The 14,667-nt window shown below is 44.7% G+C and overlaps 1 protein-coding gene across 1 annotated transcript in view; it reads right to left on the reverse strand.

Annotated features, from left to right (window-relative positions):
• Positions 1 to 1,201: 1,201 nt before the first annotated feature.
• Positions 1,202 to 14,667, reverse strand: part of LOC126427187 (uncharacterized) — a 40,985-nt gene continuing 27,519 nt past the window's right edge. Inside the window, exons 4-5 of the mRNA XM_050089411.1 lie at positions 12,474 to 12,682; positions 1,202 to 3,740 (exon numbers count right to left, since the gene is read on the reverse strand). Of these exons, the coding sequence (XP_049945368.1) occupies positions 2,263 to 3,740; positions 12,474 to 12,682 (1,687 nt within the window). The 3' untranslated portion in view covers positions 1,202 to 2,262. The remainder of the gene's footprint in view (positions 3,741 to 12,473; positions 12,683 to 14,667) is intronic.

A 14,667-nucleotide genomic window follows, 5' to 3' on the forward strand; every position in this document is an offset into this window, starting at 1 on the left:
TAGTAGGTATATCGGTTGCAGAAGTTAATGCTTGATACCCCACGAGTGAAAGGGTTGTAACAGCTGATTCCCTGACCACCCATATCTGCTCGCTGGTTCGCCTTTTTGAAGACCAGAACGTGACAGCAGCGGCTGTAAGCAGCAGCAGGTAGTGGCCAGTGGTGGGGCTTGCAGTCCGCTGCTGCTCCTGATTGGCTGAAAGGCCCACGTGTAGAAGGATTTCGTGGAAAGGCTCGGAGCTCGGGGAATCGAAAGCTGGCCGTCGGCGCCCGTGTGGCCGACGTGGCGGGTCGCGGGCGCTCTGGAGCGGAGTTCTGTGTCGCGACGCGCAGCGTTCTCGAGTTTCCAAACGCCTTCTCGTTTGCGCGCATCCATTACCGCTTAAGAACTTTCCTGTCGTTATCTGCGAATGTCGCATTGTAATTAGTGTGGGCGTTTACGGCGAATTGTAGCTCAGGGAAAACTCGGTGATGTTAGCTTAGTGGCAGTGGTGCTCCGACTCAAATGACTGACTTGGCTGGGGTAATTGGATAGCGATAATCTCAGTTTGTTATCCAAATCTGGGAGTAATGTTTTTTGAGTGACCGTCTTCCTGTTGAGTTTGAACTGTGTATTTCGTACAGCCAGTCGAAAGTAATTTCCCGGGCTCGGCTGTGAATGTTCCCAGTACTGCGGTCGTAACTCGGGATGTTGCCTGGGGGTAAGTAGGTAGCACGAGGGCCGTTAACTACTGGCTTTCGAGCGATGAGGTTCGATACTTTCCAGCGGGTCGAGGCTCGGCTGGCGACCACTGTGTCGGACCGACTTTACGCGTGTCCCGGTGGTGCAGGACGCTTGTCTGGGTGGGCCCCGTGTCGGCTCTGGCCGCCACCACCTAAAGAGAAGGCCGTGGCGCGCTCTCGTGACGTCACGCAGAGCGGGCCAGGGTTGGCTTGGCGCTGCGCTGACAGAATCGAGGCGCACGGCCTGCAAATCTCCGTCAAACGGTTTTACAGAATGTGTTGAGCTGCCGGCGCCCCCCTGCGGCCAGGCGGGCTGCACCCGGCACCAGCCTCCCTCTGGTTCCACTGCGTTCAAACGGAAATCGCGGTTAACACTGCGGGTGCCTGCTAAGTGCGAAATTCACGAAAATCACTCCAGGTAGTACTATTTATCACAGGATTTTCAGTTGGGCTGGATACTAAATTCACACAGACACTCCTTTACTTTGCTCACTCAGGTTTTATTTGAACAAATGGGAGATCGTCTATTGATTACGAATCACAACAATTTCGGCGTACTGTGCGCTTCTAGTGAAGCTACTATGGCACATGTTTTCCAGGACTCACAGTACTGGCACAAGTTTATCCTTCCACAGTACTGTTTCTGTAAATACGCCTTTAAGTAATGTTCTTCCTTGCCCAAGAGTGGCACGTGGAACATTAACTTTTAACATCTGCCATAGTACCCTTACAAAACCTCTAGCTTAACAAATCACCGTCTTGTCTCACAAACCCAATAATGCTAATCTCATATAACTCTGCCATTCGACATTTTGCGTTCACTTCAAGCCACATTTCGCACAACAAGTCATGTGTTACTTTCTTACTATACCTGTTTGAGCCAGTCTATGTAATCCAACCACTAATAAGCTCAACAAACCCATTTACACTTTCATGCACACACCACTTCAGTCATTCGCCCCTCTCTTTTGATTTTATAAGTATCTGAATGTCTCTTGTCATGGTACTTGAATTACAAATCACGTAAAAGTACATCTTTCACACACATATGGAAAATTTTTCTGTTTCAGACATAATATGATATATACTAATATCATACATTATACATTAATAAAATCGACAAACTGCAAAGAGAGATCCTCGACGGAAAACGGAGAAAAAACGTCATGCGAACATATGTCCAGAAATGCACCATCGCCACGGTAGATGACACTGACGAAGGGAATTCCTCCGACAACGTGCTGCGTTTTCCTTGTATATAACAGGCCGTGTGATTAACGCAGCCTATTGTATACACGAAGCATTTCCCAACAATTTTAGTGAGTAGTCTCAGTGCATTAGAATAGGTAGACAGAGGCTACCACTCACAAATAAGCACACAGCTATAAATGAAGGAGACGTTAGGAAAGAGAAGTACTGGCTGTACGATATCAGATTTAATGACATTTAATATTGTCATACCAGGTAGAGTCCATTTTTATTGTTGGGCTTAATGCACTGTAGTGTGGAGACAGTTATTTGCGAAAAATACTGAAGTAGGCTACAGCGAGGATTCTGAAAAGGGAGACTGTTCATTGTTTCTCCTGGCCAGATTCCTCTCGGCTGCCGAACACAGCTCTAGACCTGCAGGGATGTTGGTTGGGTTCCACCAAAGAAGTATCCTGTTCTTCAGTAGGGGGAGCGTCGTTCCATTGCAAACGAAACAGACGAAGAGCACTGGTCCTTGCACCATCGTAACTAGATGCATATAGTACACTACCTGCGCTATTCCCTGAGCCTGGTGGAACCCAATTCTAATAATAATTCCTGTTCCACTTAATATAATGGCCTTAACTGACATAAAAAGACATTCCTTCTTTGAGGCAAATTTCTTGTTATCAACAATTTCGAGTCGCCGCATGGAGCACCGATTACGTAGGTACATGTATCCAAGCAGTCCGAGACAAACCAAATTGAATGCCACAGACACTGAAATCCCTGCAAGGACTACTACGCGACTGTAGATCAGGTAATATTTACTCGTCTTTTCCAAAGCAACAGCTGCCACACATACTATACTCCACGGTATAAGCACACACAGCACCTCACGACGGAATAACTGGCTTACTTCAGCAGGTAGTAGCTGGTCAGGAAGCCTGAGATGGCGAACACAAGCATACATCTGGTAGCAGAATGAGTTCAGCCAGAAACAGCTGAGAAGTGTGAGGGCGCTGTCTATCAGCACTGCTGTAGGTAAGTCAGGGACGCCTGCCATACGATACACGACCTCAGAACACAGTATCTGGACTATGCACGTGATCTGAAAGGACAAGAGTATCTTTCCAGGCAAGTTGCGTAACTGGGGAAGGTACATGTATACTCCGGCAGTCGAAAAACGGAAAATGATATTTATCATTATAAATGAGATTTCTAAAGGCTTCAAGCTGTCGATTTTGAAATCCTTGTATTTCAAGGTGGCGTTGGTTAAACTGTTTTTGTAGCTCAGTGTTTGTTCTGTTAGCTTTTGATCCAGTATACTACTCCTCCTATAGCGCCATCGAGATCCCAACGGAGTGAACGTACAATTATGGGAAGTCTTAATGGAGGAAAAGTCGCGACACTTTAGCAACAGAATAGCTCTGGAAACAGAGCAGATGGCGTCTGTAGCGTTCGACTGCAGACATGATTGATCGTCGGGAGTATCGAAATAGCAGCGAGCATCGTGCACGGACTGTATCATACTAAACGGGACGTCCTGACAAATGCCGTACGAGTTGACCGCCATCCAGGCCAGCAGACAGAGGTTGACGTTTATCCTCTGCGTGTAGGCCAGGTAGCTGGTGACGGGTATGTGGGGCGACCTCTGCACCACGTCGTCCCACAGCTGCTCGCGGCACCGCTCGCGCTGCTTCACGGCTTCCAGTGGCAGGTCTTCCAGCGGACACGTGGGGTGGTCCAGGGCGTTCACCAACAGCTGCACGCAGTCAGTGTCCACGGAGAGCGTATCGTGGCTTCTGTCCTCCAGCTGCCACTCCTCGTCTGCAAGAAAACGACAGCAAGTAGGTGGTGGCCGTACACTGCAGGCAGCTGAATCCAAAGTCTTCTCTGGGTGACGAGCCTGGGCGTTGTTTACCCGCATTACCCTGGTTCAGTTACCCAGAACTATGTGAGGCGGCATGTCAACACAAAGTAAGAGTATTAACAAAGACAGGTATCATTGTTACTATGCACGTCTGTTTCATCTACAGGGTGCCCAAGAAGTCCCTGTATCGCTCTTGACATAGTAAAAATAAGGAAGTAAATAGGTTTTATTGATAGTCCTGCATGGAAAAAAACAACGTTATCAGAATTATATTTTTGTTTCAGCACTGCAGTCTTTGAGTTCCGAATCCATCTTGTAAAGGAGGGATTAGTGGAGGATTCGTGGGTTCATGAACGTCCGCAGATAGGAAAAACTATGTAACGCATGATGAGACCATTTGCCTCAGTCCCCCTCGTAAAGTAGCCATGCCTGATTGAGATAAATGTCCTGTATTTTCAGGCTGTCTCAAAGACAGGCCACGTATTGGAAGCAATAAAAAGTGACAGGAAACGTGTGTCACCCACTCTTAATCAGATGAGCAGTCTCCAATGAAAATCATTTGCAAAAGAGTAGTTGGACTTCAAGCATCTTCTTTAACAATGCACGACCACACTGAAAAAATATGAATACGAAAGGATTTAAGCCCATGTTTGTTACTGAATTATCTGACAATGGTGTGGAGCAACGATTTGTAACCTACCGTACTTTGTTGTGGTGACTTCTGCCATGTCTCGCTCAAGAGTGTTGTTTACGTATAAATGTGCCATATACCACTGTTTGATCAGGAAAAAATTGTTTTCTTGTCTAAGGAAAGTACCCATATTACCAAGAGTTGGAAAGGAACCTACCTCACCTTATGTGGGCCATTGTGTGATCAGAATACCTGTTAGGACCACATTCTTTTGAAGCTTACATGAATGGGAACTTCCATTTCTCTGTACAACAGAAGTTTTCAGTATCTCAGCTCCATGACAAGGCAATCACGGATCTTGTGTGGTTGTAGAAGGAAGGAGCTTGAGTCTCGTTTTGTTGTTCAGATGTGCTTGTTTCTTAATGAACAACTTATTCTCGGATTATTTGGTTCTGCAGCATTTAAAGCCACATTAAAGTGGTTACCACGAAATCCCAACATTACCACCTCAACAACCTTTTGAAATCGTCATGACAAACTTTTGATCTTACCACGCAAATAACTGAATATGAAGAATAATAAAGCCGCATGTGGCTCAACGTTGAAAGATTAATGGAAAATTGACACAAGTGTTGAAGTAGTCTTTCTAAGCAGAATTACTAGAACGATCCGCAATAAAGCAAAGGGGACAGCGAGACACATAGATATCTGAGGAAGGTGTGATCGTCCATACACTGATCCGTTGGATACGTATTTTTTTTTATATCTAACTACGTCCATATAGAATATACTCTTTTGACATAACTCCATAGGCGTCCTGTACAAAGAAATAGGATGCAGGCTGAATTCTCGTCTTTGTGATATTTCACTTTCCTCCGTGAACTTAGTGACCCCATCACGCAGCGTAAAAAAAAGTGATGGAGCATATTTGTCACCAGTTTGTTTCGTTAGCACGAGATTGTCGAGAAAAAGCACAACAAAATACATTAACTGACGATTTTGGGAGTTCCTTTACCACAATGAACGATTTACTGTTAATACTCTGTTTGCATACATTCAAAAACACGCAAAAAATGTAATTACTTTGTCTCATTCGTAACTTGTGTGGTGATAATGATGCAGCAATAAATGCAATTGGGACATATATGCCTCAGCTGCTGAGTGGATGAATGTGGGATTACAACTCCAGAGATTTGGGATTCAGGCATTGCTCCCGAGATTCCTTCTGTCACTTATCTCTTCTTTCACCTCTGACATTGATTTATGGAAATCGAAAATGTTGGAACTGTAGAATTGTTCGGAGACCCAATAATTAACTGTGTCCCACAATTATTAACTGGGTAAGTTAGTTCAGAAGTAGGAAGACGGCGAGTGACGACAACCTGCAGTAGGACAATGGCTCGCGAAGCACTGTGGTGACCAAACCAGGCTTCAGCTTGATGACGGCTTTACCTACTGCATTCTGAGAAGTCCTGATGGTCGTTGTCCTCGAGCACTATTCCTGTTCACAGTACAAATCAAAGGAGAGTGATACTGATATGCTACACGTCATCCAATGTATACCTCATTGGCGTGTTGAGCGCAAATGTATACCCAGTAAGACGAATTAGTTCTGAAAGATTCTTATACACAGGCACAGTCTGTGAAAAGCCGAATGCACGACTTTGTCGTAAACACACCATTTTCTTTGTTATTCATTCCACTCCCACCACATTATCGTGTGGTGCGCAAGGTTCGGACACTTTGCTGCTTTTTGGGGAGAATGAATAAAATGATAGGTTTCAAAAAAATAAAAGCCATAGCGTCTCTACATAAACACATGTACATTGAAGTTGATGATGGTGCTATGGGGAAGATAAGGCTGTTGCTTCTGGCAAGTCACTGGCAGTCAGTTCCCAATAACTACTACGAGTGTAATACAGTATGATGCAGGTGCCGGCCAGAAAGGGTGTATGTATTCAAGGTGTTGGAGTGGGCTGGGAAGTATGATTGACAAGTTGATGTGGGTAGAGAGAGATGTGAGGGAGGGATGACAGTGGTCAGGAGGCTGGAAGCGGGATCATCTACATATTGAAGAGGCGTAGACGCTAGGATTATAGCTAGTTGGAGGAGTAAGTGTCTACATACTATTCTGGAACAGGAAGAACCAGCCAGCTGAAGTTCCGCTCGAATAGGATACAGAAGGGGCGGGCAAGTGGAGGATGGGTATGACATGTTGGTATAGGCGCACCAGAAGCCTAGGTATCCAGAGGATAGGCGAGAAAAATTGTTTTTGTTTCCCACGTTTATGGAACGTTTACAGTTTTTGACAAAGTCTGATGAACGTCAGAAGAGAGGGCAATCTAATCAGCTGGTAGAGGTTGCGTCTGAGACGGGAAAGATGATACAGAGTGCAAGGTGTTCTAAGACTGTAAGGAATGGTAAATTTTTGAGAGTGCTGAGATCCAAGCTATATTGGCGGAAGTAACACTGGGGAAATTAAGGTTTTTGGAAAGACGAAGGAAGAAACAAGATCAGGGGTTAACGTCCTGTTGGTGAAACAGCTATTAGAGCATAACCCAGAATTGGGAAGAACGGGGAAGCAGGACAGCTGCGTCCATCCATAGGAACCGTCGTGTCATTCACCCTACGCTGAGTAGGGACATCGCAGAGAAACTAAATTTGGTCGAAAATCAAGTTTGTAGTCACCAGCTTACCACAGCGTCGCCTCGTTCAGTGGGTTTTTTCCAAGTACAGAGGATGGCTGGATGATGGAATCCCCACATTGTAGAGTTTGCTGTTTTCTTAATTTGAGTTTGTTGTAGGCTGGGGTTCCGTGATTATTCCAAGATATAAGAAAGTGAGAGTCCTCTGCCCATGTCAGCAGAGAGGAATGGAGCAGCAAGTCCACCGCCTTACTGCAAGCGCTTATCTTCCTCCACGTAATTGGGCACTGTCCTTGCATTGTGAGAGAACTGTGACTCGAAGTTATCTGTTGAGTGTACATGACTATAATGGATGCGTTAAGAGCTTAACATCCACTTCCGACACACATGTTGTTGTGTCATGGTTTTAATAAATTTACAAGTACATAAATGAAACAGTCAATGGAAAGAACGCCTTGTTGTTTGGAAAGCGATAAACTTATTTTTAACTCCTCGCGGCTGTGACTGCGGGAGCACGTGTGGTATTAATTGGGGTTCAAATACACAGGAGCTGCTGAAAACACTGAGCGGCATTACAGTGCAAGTCTGCAGATGATGAGCACTGAACGTTTACTACAACTGTGCCAAATATGTGTCTGTTGTTGGCCCTCGACTCTCTGTACGTGCATGCTTGGCCTAGGCTTGACTGAGTGACGTTACGCCGACACTACACTCTGAAGGCAGAAAATTCGTCGCTTCTCTGCAGTCGTCATGGAACTGTTGATACCCTCGTAGACAGAACAGAACTCAGGCTGGACTCTGGCAGAACTCGTACCAGGCACTGGTAGAGCTGGAAATACTTGTCGTGTGTGGCGCCTCGAAGCTACAGGAGGAGTGGCTTACTACTTCTTTCTCATAGGCGGTGGCGACGCTGCTTAGGTGTACAGCATCTCTGCGGTGGTCGATTGACGATTTGCTGCAGGCGATCATCGTCGACGCCACATGTGTCACCTTCAACAGTGTCACAGGCATCAGTGTATCATGATACACTGAGGAGAGGTAATTTAATGTAGAACACTGACATGAGGTCTGGTGATGAGAAACTTTATGCTTCAATTCCCCCTCCCATTACTGGGGAAATACCAGCAATGCAAATTTCTTCCATCACCTGAATTCGAACCAGCTTACCTTTGAAGAGAGTACCACCACACAGTCATGTTTATGTGTGCCATGGTGGAAGTTAGGGAGAGAGAAATGATTGGTGGTATTTATTGTAATAATTCCTTGGGTTTTCAACATAATTGATTTTGAGGTAGTAGAGGTTACACCAAGAGGTGAAGTTATCGAGGCAGATGAAGATATGCTGCTGAGTAATATTTACAGTGACAAAAGAAGCGTGATGTGTCAGACAAGGAACTATACAGCGAACATTATTCATTGGGACACCTGGCCCTTGGCAGTTTGCTCCCAGAGATCAGAATGGGCGACTATTGCGGAACGTTTCGCCGATGGAGCAGTCATCATACCACTTTTCAATTATAGGCCACATCTCCTGTGGACAGACACCAGTGGTTCCCTTTACCTTCTGCATCCTCATGCCTTTGAGCACTGCTGACTCTTCAGGGTTTTAGGAGCAGGGGAAAGAGTACCTTGAAGCTGTATCCGCCCATCCATCATTACTGATGATTTTTATTCTAAATTTAAGCAGTAGTGAGGTTTGAACCTGGGTCCCATGACGTTTTGATTAGTATACAAAGACACTACCCTTAAATCATATGTGAGCCGTGGGATATAAACTTGCATACAGTATGACATCACACAACTTGGCTACAGCTAGTAGGAAATAAGAGTTTTTTTTTGTTTTGTTTTGTTTAAAGATGGTTGAAAGTAATGGAGTCATGAGCTGCCTCTCATCAGCATTTTATGGAACATGTCGTTTATAGTCTTGTGTTGTAAATGCTACATTTAATTCGTTTTGTGGCGTTATGGACAGTTATTTTAAACTGGGAGCAAGAGAAGGGGTGGTCGTATTTGTGCGACATTGTATGTACCGAATTGTCGAGCAGTCATTAGGTACAGTGAGGATATCTTGAAGACATGAGGCACTGAGTTTGGCTTTTTGAGGTTGTTTGGCAACGTGTGGTTGTTATGCACGAGAGGAGAATGAATCCTTTTAAATAAATTGTTGAGTTTATGGAAAACGTGGCAGTGTTTTTGTTCATGTGTGTCACCAATCCCAGGGATTTTGGTCTGTAGAATGAGGCGCTGGTCTCAGGATGTCTCAGAAGCACCCATTGGCAATACCATCTGATTGTATGTTGTAGCAATTATCTGTGCTTTGTAGAGTGTAGAGTGACTGGTACTGTATTATGTGCATGTAACAATTTTCGTTAAGGTATAGTGGTAGTATTGAGATAACATGTAAGTGATGCAGATCTCGTTGGAGTTGATGGAGCTGACGTATGGATGGAATGCTATGCTGCTGCTTTGTCTTGGCGTTTTATGTGGCGAAACAAGTATATGTTTTAAGCTGATGTTTTGATGTGGCTGAAGAAAAAGTGGGATTGCTTTTTGGAATAGGTGACTTGGATGTTAAAATGGAAGGTAATGGGGCTGTTATCGTCATATGTTCGACGATATGTGGACGTTGAAAGAGAGTGAATGTTGTGCAAAAATGTGGTTCTAAACTGGATGTCTTTCATGTTAGGGATGCGAGACAAGAAACTGTTGGGATGATGAAGGTGAGTTCGACTGATGGTGTGGAAAACTGTGGGTCTGTACTCAATATCTTTGATGGTGAGATTGCAGCGCATGGAGTTGTTGCGATGGGGAATGTAAGTTTAGTGTAGTGAATAATGCGTTTACTTTATATTTATTAGATCATTCGAGTTGAGGCTGTGTAGATGATGCAGTTGTGCAAGGATTGTACATTTGGACACAGTTAACATGGGTGTTTTTACGAACTTCCAGTATGATGCAGTAGTTTGGGTCAGCAACTTCTGGTAATCAGTGAACGAAAAACCGTTCCAAGTTTTTGTTCATTCGATGAGTTATCTGTATGCGCTGTAAATATTCGTTGCACGTTATTGACATCTTCGGAAATGCCATTTTCGACTATGTTATGGTGATTTGAAAATGGGTCTCGGTCCGAAACAAGTCATCCAATGAATAAAAAATAAAAATTTGCAACTTGGACTGGTCTTGTTTGTAATTGGGATAGGCCAGGTGGTTCTGCGATACTGGGTCAGATAGTCCTCACACAGGAAGTATTGTTGACATCTGTAGCCTCGGATTTGCGATTTAGTTGATTTTACACAATGGCAGCGACAGCAAATCAGGACTCAGTTCCTGATACGTTGGTCTGTTGTGGGCAAGCATCTAGTTCTGCTGGAAAGTGATGCGTAAAACAGCCGAAAGTAAAGGACCACGGTTTTAATAGTGGCGAGGGCAACTCCTTCAGACAGGGCCGTTGTAGCAGCCTGCTGGACGTCGCAAGCCGTCTCCAACATCGCCACGTGCTCAGAAGAGATTCGCACCCGTTTCTTCCCCCCCCCCCCCCCACCCCTCCCTATCTCGACCGAACTGCCACGATCTCTCCGATCTCTCGGGATTATCACGACAACTTTCCCCTGAAGATATCTTCAATGTCGGGCTTAAAGTTAGCTTCCAGATAAACGGCTAGTTGTCCACAACTCTGTAAGCTCTTGTCGCTGCTCATTCTTTAATATCTTGTCGCAACTCGCGAGGAATTGAAACGTCAACTACAGCTCACACGTTTGTTCTCGGTGTCCATTACAGTTTCAGTCATACTTATAGACTTGCTGCCGAGTGCAGCTGAGTCTAGAAACAGATGGGGTAAGAGTCTGCTTGTTTAGTAACTTGCTAACAATGCGTATTTCCGTTTATGTGCCACTATTATTCTTATGAGTGTCTGCAGTAAATTATCGGCTGCAGCCGAAATTTTGTAAAGGCCGTTCTTCGCAGTATTACAGTCCCTGGTTCTAATATACGCATATTCTTATGATAACTTACTTCTTTATGTGTTGTAACCCTTTTCGACCATCTTAGTTTCTTAATTAGTCGGTTTACTACCAATTAAAACCCTGCAAGTTCGATTGCCTGAAGCGGTCAAGAGTGACAACGGCAGGCATAAATAATTTTTCCGCTGAGGGAGCACAAGCTCACTGTCTCCCCTTCCTCTCATTTTAGTGGAGTTACCCCCTACCGAACAAGAAGCTATCAGCGAGTTACAAAGAAATGAATGGACGATTACAGCTCGTTTCATGTCTGGTGGACGATAGATAGATGATCGGGTAAGAGATAAAGTCCAGCAACGAGAATAAAATAATAAATTTAAAGAATATAGTGATTCGAACAAATAGGGTTGTTTAGCAGACAGGTGCGATAGCTGAAAATACAGTGTTTCCTCAGTCCTACTACAGTTCATAGTATTAACACTTGTAAGGATAATATTAACAGTGTATTTCGTACAATTAACTGTTCAGTTACAAATGGAAATGTTATTCGTCAAAGAAAATTAGTAAATACGAACAGTATCATGCCAGGATCATAGATGAGAAATGTAGAACACTACACGTTACAGTATTGATTAAACATTAGCTTGTCTGAAGCCGTTAAGTTGCAGAAACCATTCGCCATTTTTAAAACAAGCCTTAGACTAGGTCTGAAAAAAAAAACTACGTGTACAGAAGTTTAGAGCGTTTATAGAAGATAAGAAGGAACACTTTTTTATGTGAGGCACGTGTCGCACATGTATGAAGGTCTTATCTGCACTGGCGTTCAGAGACAGAGTTCAAAGTGCTGTGGGATGGGCCCTGTTTTAGAGGTGTTGCGGGCCTCCTACGGGAGGGAGACGAGTTGTTCAGTGTACAGACACTGGCAGACACCCCAGGTGAGGTGGTCGCCTGTTAGGCTGAGGTTGCAAACATTATTTGTGAGACACCCACTTGTTTCGAGTGTGTTGCACTATCATTAGCAGCCAGCTGGCACCTGAGTAACGTCTCCAAAACATCACACAGCCTCTGTACATCGCTGGCGCCGAAACCTTCACGGGCCACGAGCAGGTGGAGGGTACACCTATGACCTATGTGTCACATAAACTTTGTTTTTTTTTAATCTTCTCTAAACGCTCCAAAATTTTGTGTACGTAGTCTTTTTTTAGTCCTTCCATAACGAAGAAGTCAATAATACATCGAAATGAAGTAGTTAGCTTGTCATAGATCCAGACGGAGAGTTGCCGAGGAATCTGAACACTGACTTTGGAAAGAGCACCAGAGATTATCTTGCGTGGCATGCAAAATCACGCAAGAGCTAAAACTACATGTTCAGAAGGGTGTTTGAATCTCATTCCTCGAACAACTGAACAGTTGTCAGCGCATAACTGTGAAGTGGCCGGGTCCCAGTATTAAACTTACCTACAATCTTGACGTCATCTTCGTAGAATGCATTGATGTACTCAGCTGTAGTGTACCAGTAGACACGATAAAGGGCGTACAGTTCTTCAGCGAGACTGAACATTTGCGACGCCTCTGGCTGCCGCTCCTTGCACAGCGCACTGAAGTCGTCGTCAAAGGAGGGGCTCCACGGCTGATTGCGCAGCAGGCGTTCACTCAACAGCGGCCGCCTGTAGCACACAAGCTGCCAGGTTAAAAGTTGAAAACCTAGCATGTATACTTTATGCAAGAACGTACAAGTATTCAGAACGGATTTCCACTCAGCAGTGGATTAGAAACTTCCTGACAGATCAGTACTGTGTTTGAGACTGGGACACAAACCTGGAACTTTCTCATTCTTTAAAGGATGCATAGTAACACAGCAAACAATCGCAAATCCATTGGTCTTCTTAGCATTTTAGCGCATCGAGATTTCATCTTTAGATTTCAGAGCACTTGAGTGAGATACCGATTGTAAGTATTTCTTGCAGATCATCCAGTCCGTTCTGTGCTGCTATATCGTTTTAACTGGTTTCAGGCACATCAAACAGCAGAACTGCAGCGCTTGCCGCAGAATACCTCTTTTCTTTAAAGAAGAATTTCGTATGCATTGCAAGAGAGTGAACATGTGATATTTATGTTAAGGATATGAATGACTTGTTCGAATTTATTATAGATGATTTTAGACGCTGACATGTACACATGTCTGTCATCAGCTGAAGAAAAATCGTCCTCAGTACCACTTGAAAATGGCTCAAAAGGACGAAACTGCAATTGTAAAACAATTTTTATAGTCAATGGCGAAAATAGACTTAGAGCTGGGCAGGCAGGAACCGAGAGCCGCCGTCACAGCCTTACTTCCGCCAGTAGCTCAGCCGCTGCCTTCCAGCCGTCACAGAAGCTCCCCTGCACGGCCGGCGGGACCAGCGCTCCCGGAAGGATGGGCACTGCAGTGACCAGAGACCTCGGGAGTTGCTTCCTGGGCGAATCCTCACTCTGCAGTGGAGAGTGCAGTCACTTGAAACGTCGGGGATCCGACTCACGGCTCTGACTGCCAGGGAGTTTCCTATATGCTTTAGGTGATGTGGCATCTGCGATAATTTTCCGTAAAGACTGTATGACAGCTGAAAGCAGAACTCCCACAGGAAGAAGAGCTCTATGGACGGACGTGAATGTACCGTCGAGCAGGTCCACTTATTCAGTCCCTTTCAGCCAATCCAACGGCTAAGGGCAGCGCGATACGATGACTTACACTATTTCAAATCCGTCTTTGCAAATACCAAACATGTGTTTTCATTTCTCAATAGGTCTTTCGTTTTACTCATTATACCCTTATCAGTTGTGGCATTTTTATAATGTTTCCGCTTACATCCGGCAGTGTGCATCCCACCATCTCACACTGTTATGCTTGACGTGCAGAAGTACATGTCTGCTGACGTAAAACTTGCCAAAATGACGCTTTACTACTGCATAAAAATGTTTGTTTACTTGGCTCTGAAGCATTCGCTCCGTCTCGCTTCGTGATTGGTTGGTGCGGGTCTCTCGTTTGGCAGTTAAAATTATCATATAGAAATTATTGGCCGTAAAACTTTGTCCTAAGGTCAGTGTTCCGTACATCGATTCGATACATATGTGTCAGGTACATGTTGTGATGAGAATGGAGCCCTCAGAATCGGGTGTGAGACAATTTTTTCCTGATTAATCTACGACTGCATTCCCTATAGCCCATCAACGATGGAAAGTTTCCATACAATGCAGAACAATCCGTACTCCCTGTACACCTTGTAGTATGGTCCTGTTACTTGACAACGACGTTTCCAATTAAAACATGAAGCTGCATCATAATGAGTTCCGTGTGATGTCTGGGTCCCCAGTTTGACTGGAAAGCAGTCCCTCCCATAAGACATGTGGTGCCATGGTGCTAAGACTCGCAAATCATTTCCACGCCACGTACACCAGCACGCTGTTCTGCTTGGAGGTACAGTACCACACCTACTCCACTGACAAGCTGGGACTCAGAACCCGTGCCGTGATGAAAATCATCATTTCTACGCCCCAGATGGAGGATGTACGTGCACACTGACTATGATCTGAATAAACATTATACGGAGATTTGGTTGGGGAAGAATTTCGGGAAAGGGCTGTTTTTAACATAATGGAGCCGTTCATTCCATAA

The sequence above is a fragment of the Schistocerca serialis genome, chromosome 11 (assembly GCF_023864345.2).
Source record: "Schistocerca serialis cubense isolate TAMUIC-IGC-003099 chromosome 11, iqSchSeri2.2, whole genome shotgun sequence".
Classification (NCBI taxonomy): Eukaryota; Metazoa; Arthropoda; class Insecta; order Orthoptera; family Acrididae; genus Schistocerca; species Schistocerca serialis.